At 40.9% G+C, this 15,805-nt stretch overlaps 1 protein-coding gene across 2 annotated transcripts in view; it reads left to right on the top strand.

Annotated features, from left to right (window-relative positions):
* ANK3 (ankyrin 3) overlaps positions 1 to 15,805 on the top strand; it is a 346,475-nt gene that overhangs the window by 28,016 nt on the left and 302,654 nt on the right. For both annotated transcript variants that reach the window (XM_042862644.1, XM_042862645.1), the window contains exon 2: positions 11,975 to 12,013. In XM_042862644.1, the coding sequence (XP_042718578.1) occupies positions 11,975 to 12,013 (39 nt within the window). The remainder of the gene's footprint in view (positions 1 to 11,974; positions 12,014 to 15,805) is intronic.

Here is a 15,805-nt window from a genome sequence, read left to right as displayed (position 1 = left end):
CTCTTCAATGCTCATTCTTGGTGCCCTTAACCTTGTCAAGATACTTTACAATTGGCTACTGGAAAAATTTCTTGTCTGTGATCTTCTACATAAAAACTTAACAGTTGCATAACAGAACAACTCAGACTACTGCCTAATAACTCTATATTGTTTTTCTTCTAGTCAGCTGGAAGAGTATCCTGAAAGCAGGAATTAGTCTTGAAATAATTCTATTCAGTGGGTGTTTGTAAGCAATTGGTTTGAAATGCTTTCTCAGCTTATGAGCAGTGCTTGTAGAAGGATCCCATTCCCTCTTAAGGAATGTAACTGTTTGGTATTCACATTGAAAGTGAAGTTACATAATTCAAACTCATCGAATAGTCTGTCATTATCACCTTAATTTTCTTTGCAGATGACTATTGTTTGTTGCAATCAGCTCTGGAGGTTACCAGTCTATGCCAAGTGAACCTATTAAAAATACTATGCGAACATCTTTGTGCACTCTTTATCTATTTCCAGTACTGACAAATGTACCACCGCTAAATGCAGTAATGATGACATTTCTTCACCTATGAAATATTAACATAGCCATAAGAATGGTAACTGTTGGTCACTCTCACGTGGGTTCAGCAGCTCTATGTAGAGAGCCTGTGTGACAGTAGAGTGCAGAACGTGTCTGTACAAGCTACTGCTATTAAAGAGAGGGAGGTGATATAATTGCCACTTCCATAATTTGAGCTTGGAGAGGCTTCTTGAGGTAATACATGGGTACAGCTGAAAGCTGTCTCTGAGCTGTCTGATGGAAGTGCCCAGCATTTACTTGTGGTTAGTTTGTCAGATCCCCCACCAAGACCTCCAGCAGTGACTGAGTCTTCAGTTTAGTATGTCACATCTAAAAGCAGATTTCTGCAAACAAGATTACAAGGCTTATTCCATGAAATTAAACAGTCTATGTGAACTCTTTTCATGTAAATGCTAGGGTTTTCAGAGAGGCGATGGTAATTGAGTGAAAGAAATAAATTATATGAAATGATACCCATGGAATCTGTTTGCTGCTGTTTTCACTGCCATAATATTGATGGTAGTCTCATACAAGTGCATGCTGAGTAGAAGTTGATTATTGCTTTCTGAGAAATATTTGAAACTGTGGCATGAGATTACTTTGTATTTTCATTATTATACACGTACTCCAAGTGGTCAGCTCTCAAAGACAGCCAGTGGTTTATTTATTAGGGGCTTTCTGATTGGCTATTAATTCACATGTCAGTAGATTGCAAGATGTTGAATTGGATGCTGAGGTTACTTACAGGTCTTCAATTAAGCAAACATGTAGGTTTGCTGATACATAGAGTGCTTCTGTACAAATTCTTACTGCATAGGAAGGCAGCAGCTTGAATCTTGAAAGAGGTGCTTCTGGTTTAGTTGAGTAATTAAATCCAAGCAAATTTCTGCTGCTGTTGACATGCTGGAGATGTACTGAATTAAAATGAGAATATATGAGAAAGGCCCAAATCTTCAATTAAATCAGCATAGACAACTGAAATCATATGTGCTAGATAGGAAATCTTGTAATACATTAAATAAGAATCGCAGAATGGCCCAGGCTGGAAGGGACCTCAAGGATCATGAATCTCCAACCCCCCCTGCCACAAGCAGGGCCACCAACCTCCCCATTTAACACTAGACCAGACTGACCAGGACCCCATCCAATCTGGCCTTGAACACCTCCAGGGACAGGGCATCCACAGCCTCTCTGGGCCATATAGGGAGTAAGATATGCATGTATTATTCTTCCCTACTGAGGGAGAAGTTAATGCTTTGTTTTCACAGTTATTTTATTTCATTAGTATATTAGAATAAAGCCAGTTAGGATGGTAATCCTGTTTCTGCAATATTAGTCATGTTAGAAAAGTCTCACTTTGATGCAAGTTAAAAGCAGTAACTGTAAGTGCTGGCTCATGTGAGTGTTTCCTCACAAAGGGATGGAGTGTGGCAGGGGAATGCTGCCTCCCTGAAGTGTCTATACACTAATGCGCGCAGTATGGGAAATAAACAGGAAGAGTTAGAGATCTGTGTGCGGTCACATGGCTATGATCTCATTGCGATCACAGAGACGTGGTGGGACAGCTCACATGACTGGAATGTTGTCATGGAGGGCTATGTGCTTTTTAGGAAAGATCGGCCGGCAAGGCGGGGTGGTGGAGTTGCTCTTTATGTAAGAGAGCAGCTTGAATGTATTGAACTCCACCTGGGGGAGAGTGGTGTAGCAGTGGAGAGCTTGTGGGTAAGAATCAAGGGGTGGGCTGGTATGGCTGACACCGTTGTGGGTGTGTGCTACAGGCCCCCTGATCAGGAGGAGGAGGTTGATGAGGCCTTCCACAAACAGTTGGAAGCAGCGTCACGATCCCAGGCGCTGGTGCTTATGGGGGACTTCAATCATCCAGATATTTGCTGGAAAAGCAATGTGGCCAGGCATGCGCGGTCCAGACGGTTCCTGCAATGTGTTGAAGACAACTTCCTGATGCAGGTGGTTGAGGAATCGACGAGGAGAGGGGTACTGCTGGACCTTATTCTCACTAATAGAGAAGGGCTTGTCAGGGAAGTAAAGGTTGGGGGCAGCTTGGGTTGTAGTGACCACGAGATGGTGGAGTTCAAGATCCTGAGTGGAAGAAGTAAAGCAAAAAGTAGGATTGCTATCCTGGACTTTAGGAGAGCCAACTTCGATCTCTTTCGGGGCCTACTTGGAGCTGTCTCATGGGCTAGGGTGTTGGAAGGCAAGGGGGCCTGTGAGAGCTGGTCAGCATTTAAGCAGCTCTTCTTCCAAGCTCAGGATCGGTGCGTCCCTGTGAGGAAGAAATCGGGAAAGGGTGGCAGGAGACCTGTGTGGATGAGCAAGGAGCTCGTGCACAAACTCAAAGGAAAGAAGAAGGCCCATGAAATGTGGAAAAAGGGTCTGACTACTTGGGAAGAATACAGGAATGTTGTCAGGGTCTGCAGGGATGCGACAAGGAAGGCTAAAGCCCCCCTGGAATTAAATCTGGCAAAGGGGATAAAGGATAATAAAAAAGGTTTTTTCAAGTACATTAACAGTAAAAGGAAGACTAGGGAGAATGTGGCTCCCCTGCTAAGTGACGGGGGTGTTGTGGTAACGGGGGATGCTGAGAAGGCGGAGATACTGAATGCCTTCTTTGCTTCTGTCTTCAGTGAAAAAGCTCCCCCTCGGGAATCTGAGACCCTGGAGATTAGTGAGAGGATCTGGGGAATGGAAGACCCCCCTTCTGTCAGGGAAGAGGTGGTCCGGGAGCGCCTAGGCAACATCAATGTTCACAAATCCATGGGACCCGATGGGATTCATCCACGGGTGCTGAAGGAGCTGGCAGAGGTGATTGCTGAACCGCTTTCTGTCATCTTTGAGAAGTCTTGGAAGACGGGGAAGGTGCCTGAAGACTGGAAGATAGCCAGCGTCACCCCGGTCTTCAAAAAAGGCAAGAAGGAAGACCCAGGCAATTATAGGCCAGTCAGCCTCACCTCTGTCCCTGGAAAGGTGATGGAACAGCTTGTGCTGGATGTCATCTCCAGACAACTGGAAGAAGAGGAGGTTATCAGGAGTAGTCAGCACGGGTTCACAAGGGAGAGGTCGTGCTTGACCAACCTGGTAGCCTTCTATGATGTTGTCTCTGGCTGGGTGGATAGGGGGAGAGCAGTGGATGTAGTCTACCTTGATTTCAGCAAGGCATTTGATACTGTCCCCCATGACGTCCTTATAACAAAGCTGAGGAAGTGTGGGATAGATGAGTGGACAGTGAGGTGGGTTGAGAACTGGCTGACTGGCAGAGCACAGAGGGTCGTTGTTGGTGGTGCAGAGTCCGGTTGGAGGCCTGTAACCAGCGGTGTTCCTCAGGGGTCTGTGCTGGGTCCGGTCTTGTTCAACATCTTCATCAATGACCTTGATGAGGGGATAATGGCCACCCTCAGCAAGTTTGCCGATGATACGAAGTTGGGAGGATTGGCTGACATGCCTGAAGGCTGTGCTGCCATTCAGCAAGACCTGGATAGGCTGGAGAGCTGGGCAGAAAAAAACCGGATGAGGTTTAACAAAAGCAAGTGTAGAGTCTTGCATCTGGGGAGGAATAATTCCATGCACCAGTACAGGCTGATCCAGGTCTATAAATATCTAAGGTGTGGGGGGCAGAATGGCGAGGCCGGACTCTTTTCAGTGGTGAGTGGAGACAGGACAAGGGGAAACGGCTGGAAACTGCAGCATAGGAAGTTCCGCACAGATGTGCACAAAAACTTCTTTACAGTGAGGGTGACGGAGCACTGGAACAGGCTGCCCAGGGAGGTGGTGGAGTCTCCTTCTCTGGAGATGTTCAAGACCTGCCTGGATGCCTACCTGTGCGACCTACTGTAGGGAACCTGCTTTGGCAGGGGGGTTGGACTCGATGATCTCTGGAGGTCCCTTCCAACCCCTACAATTCTGTGATTCTGTGATTCTGTGATTCCTGGGGCACTTCTGGTGCCTTAGATGATCTCCCAAAGGGCTATTCCTGAGACAGAACTGTTTTTCATAAGTGCGTGACCTGAAGAAACCAAGTTCTTGTTAAGTTCTCTCTGGGGTGAAATGAGAAAGTGTGGCTTGCTTTTGAGATAAAAAACAAAAGTAATTGCAAAGAGTTGGAGTTCAGGCTTGGATTTTTTGCGGAAGTGCTCTATTCACTGTGTATGGAGGGAAAGAAAAGGTCTAGTCCTGGGCATAAAGGAAAAGGGGGGTATCTGCCATTGATTAGCATGCATTTATTTAGAGAGTTCAAAAAATGAGTGAGATCTTCATAATTTTGCCATATAGCCTCAGAAGGAGTGATGTGCTCAATAGTGGTGAGTGAAAATGCTCTGCATTTTGCAGTTGTGGCAGTTGTTGCAGGCATGCAAATGTGGCAGGGGAGTAATGCTTTGGAGCTTGTCTACAGAATGCTGCATGTGCCGGAGGCAGCATTAGTAGGATTGGCATCTCTGGTGCCAGCCAGCAGTGGCTGCAGTGTGTACTCTTCCAGCTCTGGATTTTTAACCATTTCTGCAGATGAAGCTTTGGCAAGAATAGGAAACATGTTGGGAATGATAATAAACTTGCAGGGGTCGTATTTAAAGCAGTGCTAAGCTGCATTCTGGAGGCATCCTTACACCTTTGAGAAAGCATGATCATGAGAAAAATTTTTTGCTGCTACTGAGATGACCTGAAAACAAAAGGAATGTGAATTCCGGTCGCTGACTACAGCATATACTGTCTCGGTTCTGAAATTAATGTTGCTCTTTTGAACTGTGCGGGCAAACTGGGGTCTTTAGTACTTCCAGCAGATAGATGAACACCAGTTTTGACTCATCTGCTTCCTTGTGCTGCAGCTCTCCCGAAAGTGGTGTAAGAGCAGTGGGATATGGGTTAGGTAACAGAGGCTGACATTAACTGCACCACCATATTAACACAGCTGGAAGGTAGTTGAGCGTTGAGTTGAACATTATGTATTGAGTGAAGCAAATCAAAACATTGATAATGTTTTTTGCTTTTTCTATATAGTTTTTAAATGTTTGTTTTGTTTTGTTTTGTTTTGTTTTTAAAGAATACTTTGAATAAAAGACCATTTTAAAATGGTAATGGGAAAGGGCTGTGTGAAGAAATATGGACTTCCTTAGGACTCCATGTATTGGATGTGACCTGCATAAATTGTTATGCAATGCCTTTATCTTCTGGTAAGTGGGAACCTAGACATAGAAATATGAATATTGTCCCTGCCAACCACTTGTCAGAATTCTCCTTTAGTCTAAGTGTTGGATGGTGATGAAAAAAGGAGGTTGTTCCCTTTGGGAATTGAGCCCTTTCTTCAAAATGTAGTTCAGTGACTGAGCCCAAGGAGAAGTCCATTAGCTAGCAGTGGCAGCACTTGTATGTTCTTTGCTGGATTCTTGCTACTAAATGGCAAAACATTAAAATGTTATGAAAGCATGTGTTGCAATGGGACCAGGTAGTTCAACATTTAAAATGTGCCAGTTCTGCAAACAGTGCATGATAAAGAAGGCCTTTGAATTCATGCATCAGCTTGAAAGTGACACTGACAGTTTACAGGGTAAATAGCAGTCTCATAGAGTATGAAGATGTATCAGAAAGGAAAATAATAGTGCATTAATACCTCTTTTCTGTGTTTTGGCTAATGGAATTAAGGTATGTGACGAAGCTTGCAGGAGCATCTCATGTGATTTCAGCAGAAAGAATGTGGTGTGTGACTGCTATATGTGATTGGAAGATGTATCCCTAAACACAGGTGTTCAGTGGAACAGTGAGACATCTGCCAGTGGTGTGACATTACTGGCTGTTACCACTGAAATGCAGAGGCAGTAAGTCAAACTTTTGCCTAAAATTTTCACTCTCATGAAGATACAGTTCTACCTGCAATACTGATTAAATATTTTGTTTATTTTGAGTCACTGTTGGAAATGGATATTTTTCTGAGAAAAGGTTGATCTTCATAAGCCTGTAATCAAACCAATTGTGCTGTTAGATTCACTACACTTTTATATGTATATACTGTTTTTAAAGCTACAAAACCCCTAGTAGTATGTCACACTTCTCTTGTCTCTTTAGAACCAGTGGGCGGAGAGACCAAAATGACATTCACTGCTGCTGAAAGTATTTATATTTGTTTGCATATAGTTATCATTTTGCTGACCATACTTAATAACACACCTGCTGCTATTGGCATCCTTTGAATCTCTTTGGCAACTCGTTAAGCTACGTAATTCTGTCTTGTAAGAGTTCTTCTGTATTGACTGCCTGATGTATTGCCTTGGCATGTTTTGTTGGAAAATGCATGGAAGTTTGGTAGGTTGCCAAATCCCTAAGAAGTTCTGTTAATTTTTTTCATTGATATTCTGGCTTGACTGGTACTCACTGGCATGCATAGGAGTGGTAGCAGCTGCTGAAGGTATTGAGAAATGTGGTATTCCGAATCCCTCCTCATCACAGAGCAAGTAACAGAGTATTTGTGGTTTGAGGTGCCTAATCAGAAGCCAAATTTTGTAAAACTGACAAGTGATTTAAATTTTTGTATTACCTCAAAAGTGCTATTTGCATCGCCTAAAACATCTCCATTTCTGTTTTTCTAGACTTGCTGGTGCCTTTTCATAAATGCAACATAGAATCAGTATTACAGTGGCATTCATCACCATCTATATATGCACTTACATATAGGAACTTAGTTCAACTAGACTCATGCATGTAAACGCAATTATTAAAGTAAGATTCCATAAACAAGTTGTACTAAGATAATTTTCCCTAGCCATCTGCAGCTCACTATTTCTGTGGAGGTCAGGATGTTGTACGTCTGCATTCTGTCAAACTCTATATTAGATATGACACACAAGCAGCTGCAGAAAGATCTACGTGTTACAGTACTGTTGGTTACAGAAACTTCAGTGTAGCCTAAGAGTAAATGGATGAGAAAGATGAATTGCAAAGAAGAATCCAATCTATTAAAAATGAGATATTCAGAGGACTCCTTGTACCTTGAACTGCTTATGGAAAGTACAGATATATTCCACTCCTTCCCCACCACCCCTCACTGCAAATGTGCAACCCATATCCCTCAGCTTCCAATTTGTCAGAAAAGGCTTTGTGAAACTCCAAATATAGCAATTCTTGGGACTTTTCATTATGAGGTCCCACTGTCAAAGTGGCGCTTCTTTCCTAGTGCAAATTTTGGGGAATGTGGAGACTTACTGTTCTTGTGGAGTGTAAGAAATGCTGCTAAGAGCTAAATAACAATTCCAAAATGTTGAAGGCATGTAGATTCAACAGGAAGTTGACTTGGCTGAGTAGGGATGTTATTCTAAGGCAGAAAAAAGGTGTATGGCCCCTGGAACTGAGGAAACAGGAACGCTGCAGAGATGCTGTTTGCCATTACAGGGAGAAAGCTGCAAAGGCTCAATTAAAGTTGAACCTCACAGGTACTGTGAGAGTAAACAAAAAAGTCTTTCAAAAATGTCAGCAGCAAAAGGAGGTAACATTGATCCATTATTTGATGAGGTTGGTCAACTCACAAGCAGGGATGCAAACAAAGCAGACATTTAATGTTGTCTTATCTTCTCTCTTCAGTGTTTGTGTAGGGTCCTGGGACACCTAGAGAACCTAGTTGGAGGGCTGTAACTGTCATTAAAAAAAAAAAAAAAAAAAAATCCTCATCCAACCCTAAACTTGTGCAGGATTTGCTGCTTCATTTGCATGGGACTCAGTGGTGTTCATCCTGAGTTACTCAAAGAGCTGGTAGATGTCATCATTTTTCAATGGTCTTGGGAATCTGAACAGGCGCCAGCCAGCTGGAAGCTATCAAATATTGTTCCAGTTTTCAAGAAGGTCAAGAAAGAATGGCAATTACTGACCTTTCTCCTGGTTTTGACTGGAATAGTTGGAATCACAGAATCCTTAGTCCTAATGGCTATGCTATTTCTGGTACAAGCCAGGATGCTATTGTTCTTCTTGACCAGCTGGGCAAACTGCTGGCTCATGTAGCTGGTGTGGTGTTGTGTTTTGGATTTAGAATGAGGAAAATGTTGCTAACATACTGGTGCTTAAGCAGTTACTAAGCAGTACTTAACACTGAGCCAGGGACTTTTCGGCTTCTTGTGCTGTTCTACAAGCAGGAAGCTGGGAGTATGCGAGAAGCTGGGAGGGGTCAGAACCAGGACAGCTGGCTGAAATTGGCTGAAGGAATACCCTATGTCAGATGGAATTGTACTGAACAATGAAGTGCGGAGGAGTTGGCTGGGGAGGTGATTGCTGCTGCTTGAGGACTGTCTGGGCACTGGTCAGCAGATGGCGAGCAATTGCATTGTGCATCACTTGTTTTATGTATTCTTTACTACTGTTATTATTATTAATTTTACCTTCCTACTTCTGTTCTGTCTTTATTTCAACCTACAAGTTTTACATTTTATTTTTCCTCTGATTGTCTTCCTCATCCCACTGGTGGGGTGTGGGGTGGGAGTGAGTGAATGGCTGTGTAGTGCTTAGCTGCCCAAGTTAAACCAGAACAGCCTGTCAGTCTCACTTCAGTGCCTGGTAAAATTGTGGAGAAGGTTGTTCTGGGATTTATTGAAAAACACCTGAAAGACAATGTAGTCATTTGTCACAGCCAACACAAATACACAAAGGGAAAGTCCTGTGTAATGAACTTAATCTCCTTTTATGACAAGGTTACTTTTATAGGTGACCATGGGCAGCCAGCTGATGCAATCTTTTAGGATTTCAGTAAAGCTTTCCAGTGCTGCTTACAGCACCCTTTTGGACAAAATGTCAAGCATACAGCTAGTGTTATGGTAAATGGGGCTACATGATGCTGGTACCTGTCACTGGTGCTGTTCTGCAGGGCTCCATTCTGGGGTCAGTTCTGTCTCCCTCTGTAAATCCTCTTTATAATGCCACAGACCTTACATTACCGTGTTTTCAGGCTTTTGAAAATGCTAGTAATTGAGCTGTTGTTTAGCTGTGTCTTGGTTTTCTAATGCTTTTCATCATGCCAATTGCAAAGGTACAATAATTACTCTTCATATATTTTCTAGTCCTTTCATAGTATTTCTTCCAGTTCTATGGAAATAGGTCAAAAAAATTGTTCTCAAATCTGACATGTTGCTTAGATTACAAAAAATGAGTACTTGCCAAAGCAACATATGTGAGTGTCATGAGCAGGATTGTAGTAAGCAGCCAGTTGCACTAGTATCTTAATTCATCACCCAGTATGGGAGAGTGAGAGTTTAGCATATGGTCAGTCTCTTCAGATTCTTGCTTGATGTTTTAGTGAAATTTAGAATTACTTAGTTCTTCCATTTGGGAAGTGAATTGGGTTTGCATAGCAGATCCTCCTTGTGAGCTTTTTGACTATTTCCTGGTGGTATTAAGAGTTCATGTTCTGATTTCATGATATTAGGGCTGTGACTGAATTAAAGGTGCTCCTTCTATGCCAGGAGAGAATGGCAAAAGGGAAGCATGAATTATTCACTATGGATTCTGAAGACCTTTTCAGGATGATTTGTTGAGTGATCTATGTAATGTTAAGCCTAACTTAACAATTAAAATGGGAACATAATATTTACAGAGGCAGAACCTATTGTTCAGAATTGTAGCCAAATAATTACTGAACTGGAAGGCTGTTTGATTTTTATTATGGGAAATCTTAATGATTATTTGGTGAGCAATGCTATTTGCTGTTTGTTTTTTTCTCCTGATTATTAATGAAATGTTTAGTATGGAAGTTGGGTCTTGGAACAAGATTTTGAGGGACTTGTGAAAATATTGAATTTTTCATTACTGAAGTTATTGGTCAGAATGTGCTTACATGGCAAGGAATCTCTCTGAGCTGTTTGGCTTTTCATATGATACATAGAATTATCGGACCTTTCTATTTGTTAGTGATGGTTGTATTCCCACTCTGACAAAAGAACCAAACCAGGTGTGTGTGTGTGTGTATATAAGTATATATATTCCTTGAGCTTAGTTTCTCTCATAGGATGTAAGTGTACTGAGAAAGAATGGTAGAAAATGAGCAATGCACTGTGGTTCTTTTTCAGTAGGACTGCTTCTGTAGTAAGGTGGTAGTTTTGCCACAGTTGATTTGCAGTCTGTGGCAGTAAATGACACAGTCATTCTGCATACGTTTTCCAGCACTACATGCTGTATTCACTTACAGAAAGCAGAGATGGTGCAACAGTTTGAAGCTTAGTTAATTTTTCTGCAATCAGTATTGAAATCAAGCAGCTCAAAGGGAGTGACTGTTCTGTGGGAAGGCATAAGTTTTTTTTTTTTTTAAAACAGAGAAAACAGTTTTATTTAGAGCTACTGAAATCAAGAAAATGTTTTCCATGTAAAGAATTGGACTGATAAACAGCTACACCTCACAGTCTGCGTATACTGTAACTGAGTCATTTCACCAGTATTGGAAATCAAAGACCTCTCTTCATGTTTCTAATATATCTGAATATATATGAAAGCAAGCAGTTCAGTGTTGGTTACAGGAGTCACACTGGCACCGCGCTCATTCATTCTATTTTGTCTTTTGAACCAGTGAATTCAGACAAGCAGACTTAGAAAAAAGCCAGTGTTTCAGTAAGATGGATGGGTTCGGCTTCCTACTTATGCACCTGAAGTTGGATAGTCCCAGCTCTGTGCATTGCTCTGGGGAGCGGTGACATAACTCAGTGGGATCTGTTTGGCCTTTATCCCACCCCCTGCCAAGAAGTCATCTGTTACCTACTTGTGTCCCTGACCACTTTCCTCACTGAAGCATTTGGTCAAGCACTGTAGTGGGGCACCTAGAATGCAAAGCTACTGATACGCTTAAACTGAAGTGTGCTGAAGAATGTGGACTGTCTCTGTTCTTGTTATTTTCCAAGTAGATGAAGCAGATGTCTCTTTTTTTTTTTTCCATTGGCTTCATCTTGCAGGTTTTTTTTCCCTGTCTGTAGGTTTTGGCAGAACGAGAGGGAAAGTTATCAGAAGTTAAAGGATGATCTCATACTTTTTCAGTGTTTTGCAGGCTTTTGGTTTGCTATTCCATCCTGTCTAATCTCTCAGGATTATTTAATCTTTTTTTTTCCTTTTTCCTGTTTGCAAGTGGCAATTTGTGGATCTGAAAAACCGTGTGGACGGATTTCAGGGATATGCAGATGCTTTTTTCTTACATGGGTTAAAAACTATTTGTATGTGCAGTGTCTGTGGGATAGGAGATATCATTCTGTGGGATGTGAAACACTGCGATGTCAGTCAATTGTATTGCAACTTGTGTTGACACACTCCACATTGTATCTGCTTGCGTGGTACAGTGTGGGTATTTCTGAAGCCCACAGTAGGGCCAGCTAATATAATTTATGTTTTCATGTAAGCACTGTGTTTATTTGTACTGCTTTGCAGATTGCTTTGCTTATCAGTTTTAATTCTTTTCTATTTCACTTACTTTAGGTATGCCCTAGATTCTACCCTCCAGGAAGCCCCAGAAAGGTAAAACCTTACAGTTCTACTTTTGTTCATTATCTGAGTTTACACGTCAGTTTGTTATTTCTCTAGCTCCTATCCCAAACTTGCAAAATAAAGCTCAGCACTGGAAGAGAGAAAAATAAATAAATAAATAAAATTGGATACTTTAAAAGATTCCAGGAAGTCTGGGAGAAGGAAAAATACTCGTGTCAATCTTTTTCCTTCTGTTTTTTCCTCTTGTCTGGGTAGCATATTTCTTACAAGTGCTAAGGCCAAATGTTGCACAGTGAATAATTTAATTGAAGTTGACTTTCTGTTTTTGTATTGTAATCAGACAAGTTTTTCCCTGTTACTGCTGTCACTGGTTCAAACAAGTATGTGCACTGGAGAGATGCTGTGTCAGACCTGTTGTACCATCTAATCAGATGGTCGCATTCATCATGTATCTCAACTTTGTCTTTATTCCCCTAGTCTGCTGAAATTCTACTCTTCAGATTTATGGAGTTTCTTCATGGAACAGAAATCTCTTACTGTTCACTTATGTTTTTATTTTCCAAAACTAAAAACAACAGCACCAACCAAACACTTCACAGAGCTGTTTTGTATTTGTTGGACCCTGTGATATGCTTAAGTTTAAATGGACAACTCTAACCTAATTTTCTGTAGTACGTTTTGGTTTCGTCTTAAACTCCAGGGTTTAGAAGTACTTCTGTAACTTTGCTGTTACAAACAACAGTGCTTGCTGCCTGCTGAGCTCAGTAATACTTGGTTCAATGCTCTTGGGACTAGAAGACCCTCTTGTGCACTGATTAACTCACTGCTGATGAGAAAGGAGGTTTGTTGTTTTTTTTTTTTTTTGCAAAGCCCAGCTGTCTAATTATTTGATTCTACGAAACAAAGCTTCTGAATTAATAGAACTGAATATGTGGTCTTTAAGCATGTTCCCACTTAACATCTCACTTCAAGTGGCATCCTCCCTGGTGGCTGCTGCTTGTCTGGTCTGCTGTGCTCATCAGATACCCAACCTGGCAAGTACCACGTGGCTGTGCAGTTGAGCCCTGCATTGCTTATTGTTGGGAAGGAAAGGAGAGAAAGGAGAATTTTCAGGGAAACACCAGGAATTGTTTCCACACAGCAAGCAGTTCTCTTCCTATCTTTCCTGCTTCCTTGGTAGCATTGGACAGTGTTAACAGCTGACTAATAATCAACTACCTGCTATGAGAGTGGCTGAGCTATACTGATCTGTGGTGACCACTTTTGCTTTTTAAGTCTTACATCCCACATGCTGTTGGTGTACACTAACCTGTGTGCTTGGTGCCTGCTGAGCTCGGTGATATTCAGTTCCTATTTTTGTACCCTTAAAGTCTTCAACTGCAGTGCATACTTGAAAGAATGGACACAGAGGAAATTATACCTACATATTAATTACTGTCTTAATGCCAGAAACAAATAATTTCCCTTTAAATTTCAACAGAAATAGCTGCCATTTTTTTTTGTAGTGTAAGGTGTGTGGACTGTAAAAACATTATAAGTCCTTAGAATTTATGATGAAGAATCATGAATTGAAAAGAGATCTTAAACTGTTTTTTCTTTACATTGTATATTTTTAAATTGACAGTCCTAGTCTGAAAGTGCAATTACCTTCTCTTCTGCCTGACATTAAGTATGTTCTTTTTATTGTTGTTCTGAAGGTTATTTCTTACTATTACAGTTTTACCTTGTCATGACTCAATCCAAACTTCAACATTTACTGATTTCAAGAGCTTTGAACGAGCTGATGTTTGAGACGAAAGCTTTTTTCATTACTTAGATTACATATTTGTGTGGGATGAGAATCAGATGGCAGCATTTTAGAAATCTACTTCACTGCTTCAGTCTTTTGTGCCAGTTATCTGTCTGGTCAGGACTTGGATATAAAAGCTTGGAAATTAGAACTGGCACCTGTAGGTCTTTTTGTTTAAAGCTGTGTTAAGTTAATGGAAACAGCCAGAACTGGGGACCGGGCGGGCAGAGGAACAGACTGGGGTTGATATTCTCTCTACTGAAAGACAATGGCATGATACTCAGGAAGCAGTGCACAGTGTGCTGGGTACAAATTTACTGGAGGAAAAATGAGTTTAACAGAAACTACATGGAATGATTAAGTACTGTTAGCTGCATCTGTTATGTGGTTTGTGCTGATCCAACTTTGTGCAGTGCCAAATCCTGGAATTTGGGAAATGTAAAACTTTTAAATCTTGCATCTAGCAAATGATATTGGAATAATTTGAGAGTTCTGTTGACTTTGTGGTTATTTGTGACACACACACACATACACATTGAAAACAAAATAAAGTAGAACAAAAATCCTACAGAATTACTCAAACAAAATATATTGGCTTTGAAAATACAGTATTTTGTCTTGTATTTTTGCTATATAGTGTCTTATGGATAGAATATGTCTATGATTAACTGCAGGTGTGAATTTGTGCCTGGGAAATAGATGCCTCTTCCAGAATTTGACCTCCAAATGAAAATTCTTAATATTTACTGGTGGGGAAAAAAAGAGCATTGGATCCAATTCTTCAACTGATAGAAGAAACTGCTAGTAATGACGCATGCTTCTTACTGACTTTTTAGCTGTGTTCATGCAGAGCCTTGATATGCGTCAAGATGTGCATTGGAGTTCTTTTGAGTGCATGTGTGAAGATAGTATGATGTGACTGCATTGCGAAAGCATGAATGTCAAATGCACTGTCTTGTCTGTGCTTATGTGTCTTAGAAATCTCGGCAGGTCAACTTATAACACAGCATGTATTCATTCATATATCTGCACTTCGAACTACAAGATTGTTATTTGCAAAAATAAACCTACATTTGTTATAACAAAACAATTTTCTACAAAGGGCACTGCAATTTGAAGACAGTGTTAGATGGTAAAGACAGGGTTAATAAACTTTTTTAGAGCTATAGGAACATGCCCTAAACCTCAGCATTATTTATCTGTGGCAAGAATCCTCCAGTGTTTTGTTTAGATGGTGTATTAGCTGGTGAACAGATTACTGTCTTTGTGGATGCTTCTGATCTGCTGTCTCAAGTTCTGGGGAAAATGCTGTTACCTCCTTACTGAGGAATTATTTTTGTGACCTACTTATGGTGGCATTCTGTGGTCCAGTGGGGCCTTTTATCCATCACCCCACTTCAGTTCTGTATACGTTGACAAAAAGACTTTTTGAACACCATTTAAAATTTTTAAGCTATCAAAGACAATTTATCATGGCTCTTGTATCAGCGTCATACCTGGGGTTCTTTACCTGAGATACACAGCATGGGTTGCCTTGTCTAAGTGTTTTTCTACTTTTAATAAGTATCAAAAGGAGTTATCTACCAGCCACCAGGGACAGAGGAAAAAAGATAATTCTTTTCAGGACAAAAAAAAAAAAAAGCAACAAGGGATTTTGGTTTAGTTCTTCATAAGTCATCTGAATCCCAATTCCTGTATATAATAGGAATTTATTCCCTATATTTATTCAAATACATTATATGTAATTTGTAGTTTTGTAATAAGTTCAACTAATACATGTGTATGTGTTAGTATATATTGTGTGGATATATAGTTTTTATATAGGTGACTTATATGTATATACAAATAGGACTTCTTACAAAAGCTCCTGTAAGTCAGATTCATGTGAGTTGGGACAGGTGAAGTACAGTGGCTGTGATGTACCAGGTGGTAGAGCCACATGAACATTCCGAAACTGTGATTTAAAACAAAACCAAAAACCCATCATATTGAGATTTCTAGTTTAGCTGTTGTCCGCAGCGTAAATCTGAAAG

This window comes from Lagopus leucura, unplaced genomic scaffold (assembly GCF_019238085.1).
Source record: "Lagopus leucura isolate 7727_CA_CO unplaced genomic scaffold, USGS_WTPT01 Super-Scaffold_739, whole genome shotgun sequence".
Lineage (NCBI taxonomy): Eukaryota > Metazoa > Chordata > Aves > Galliformes > Phasianidae > Lagopus > Lagopus leucura.
This window is presented reverse-complemented; position numbering and strand designations above follow the sequence as displayed.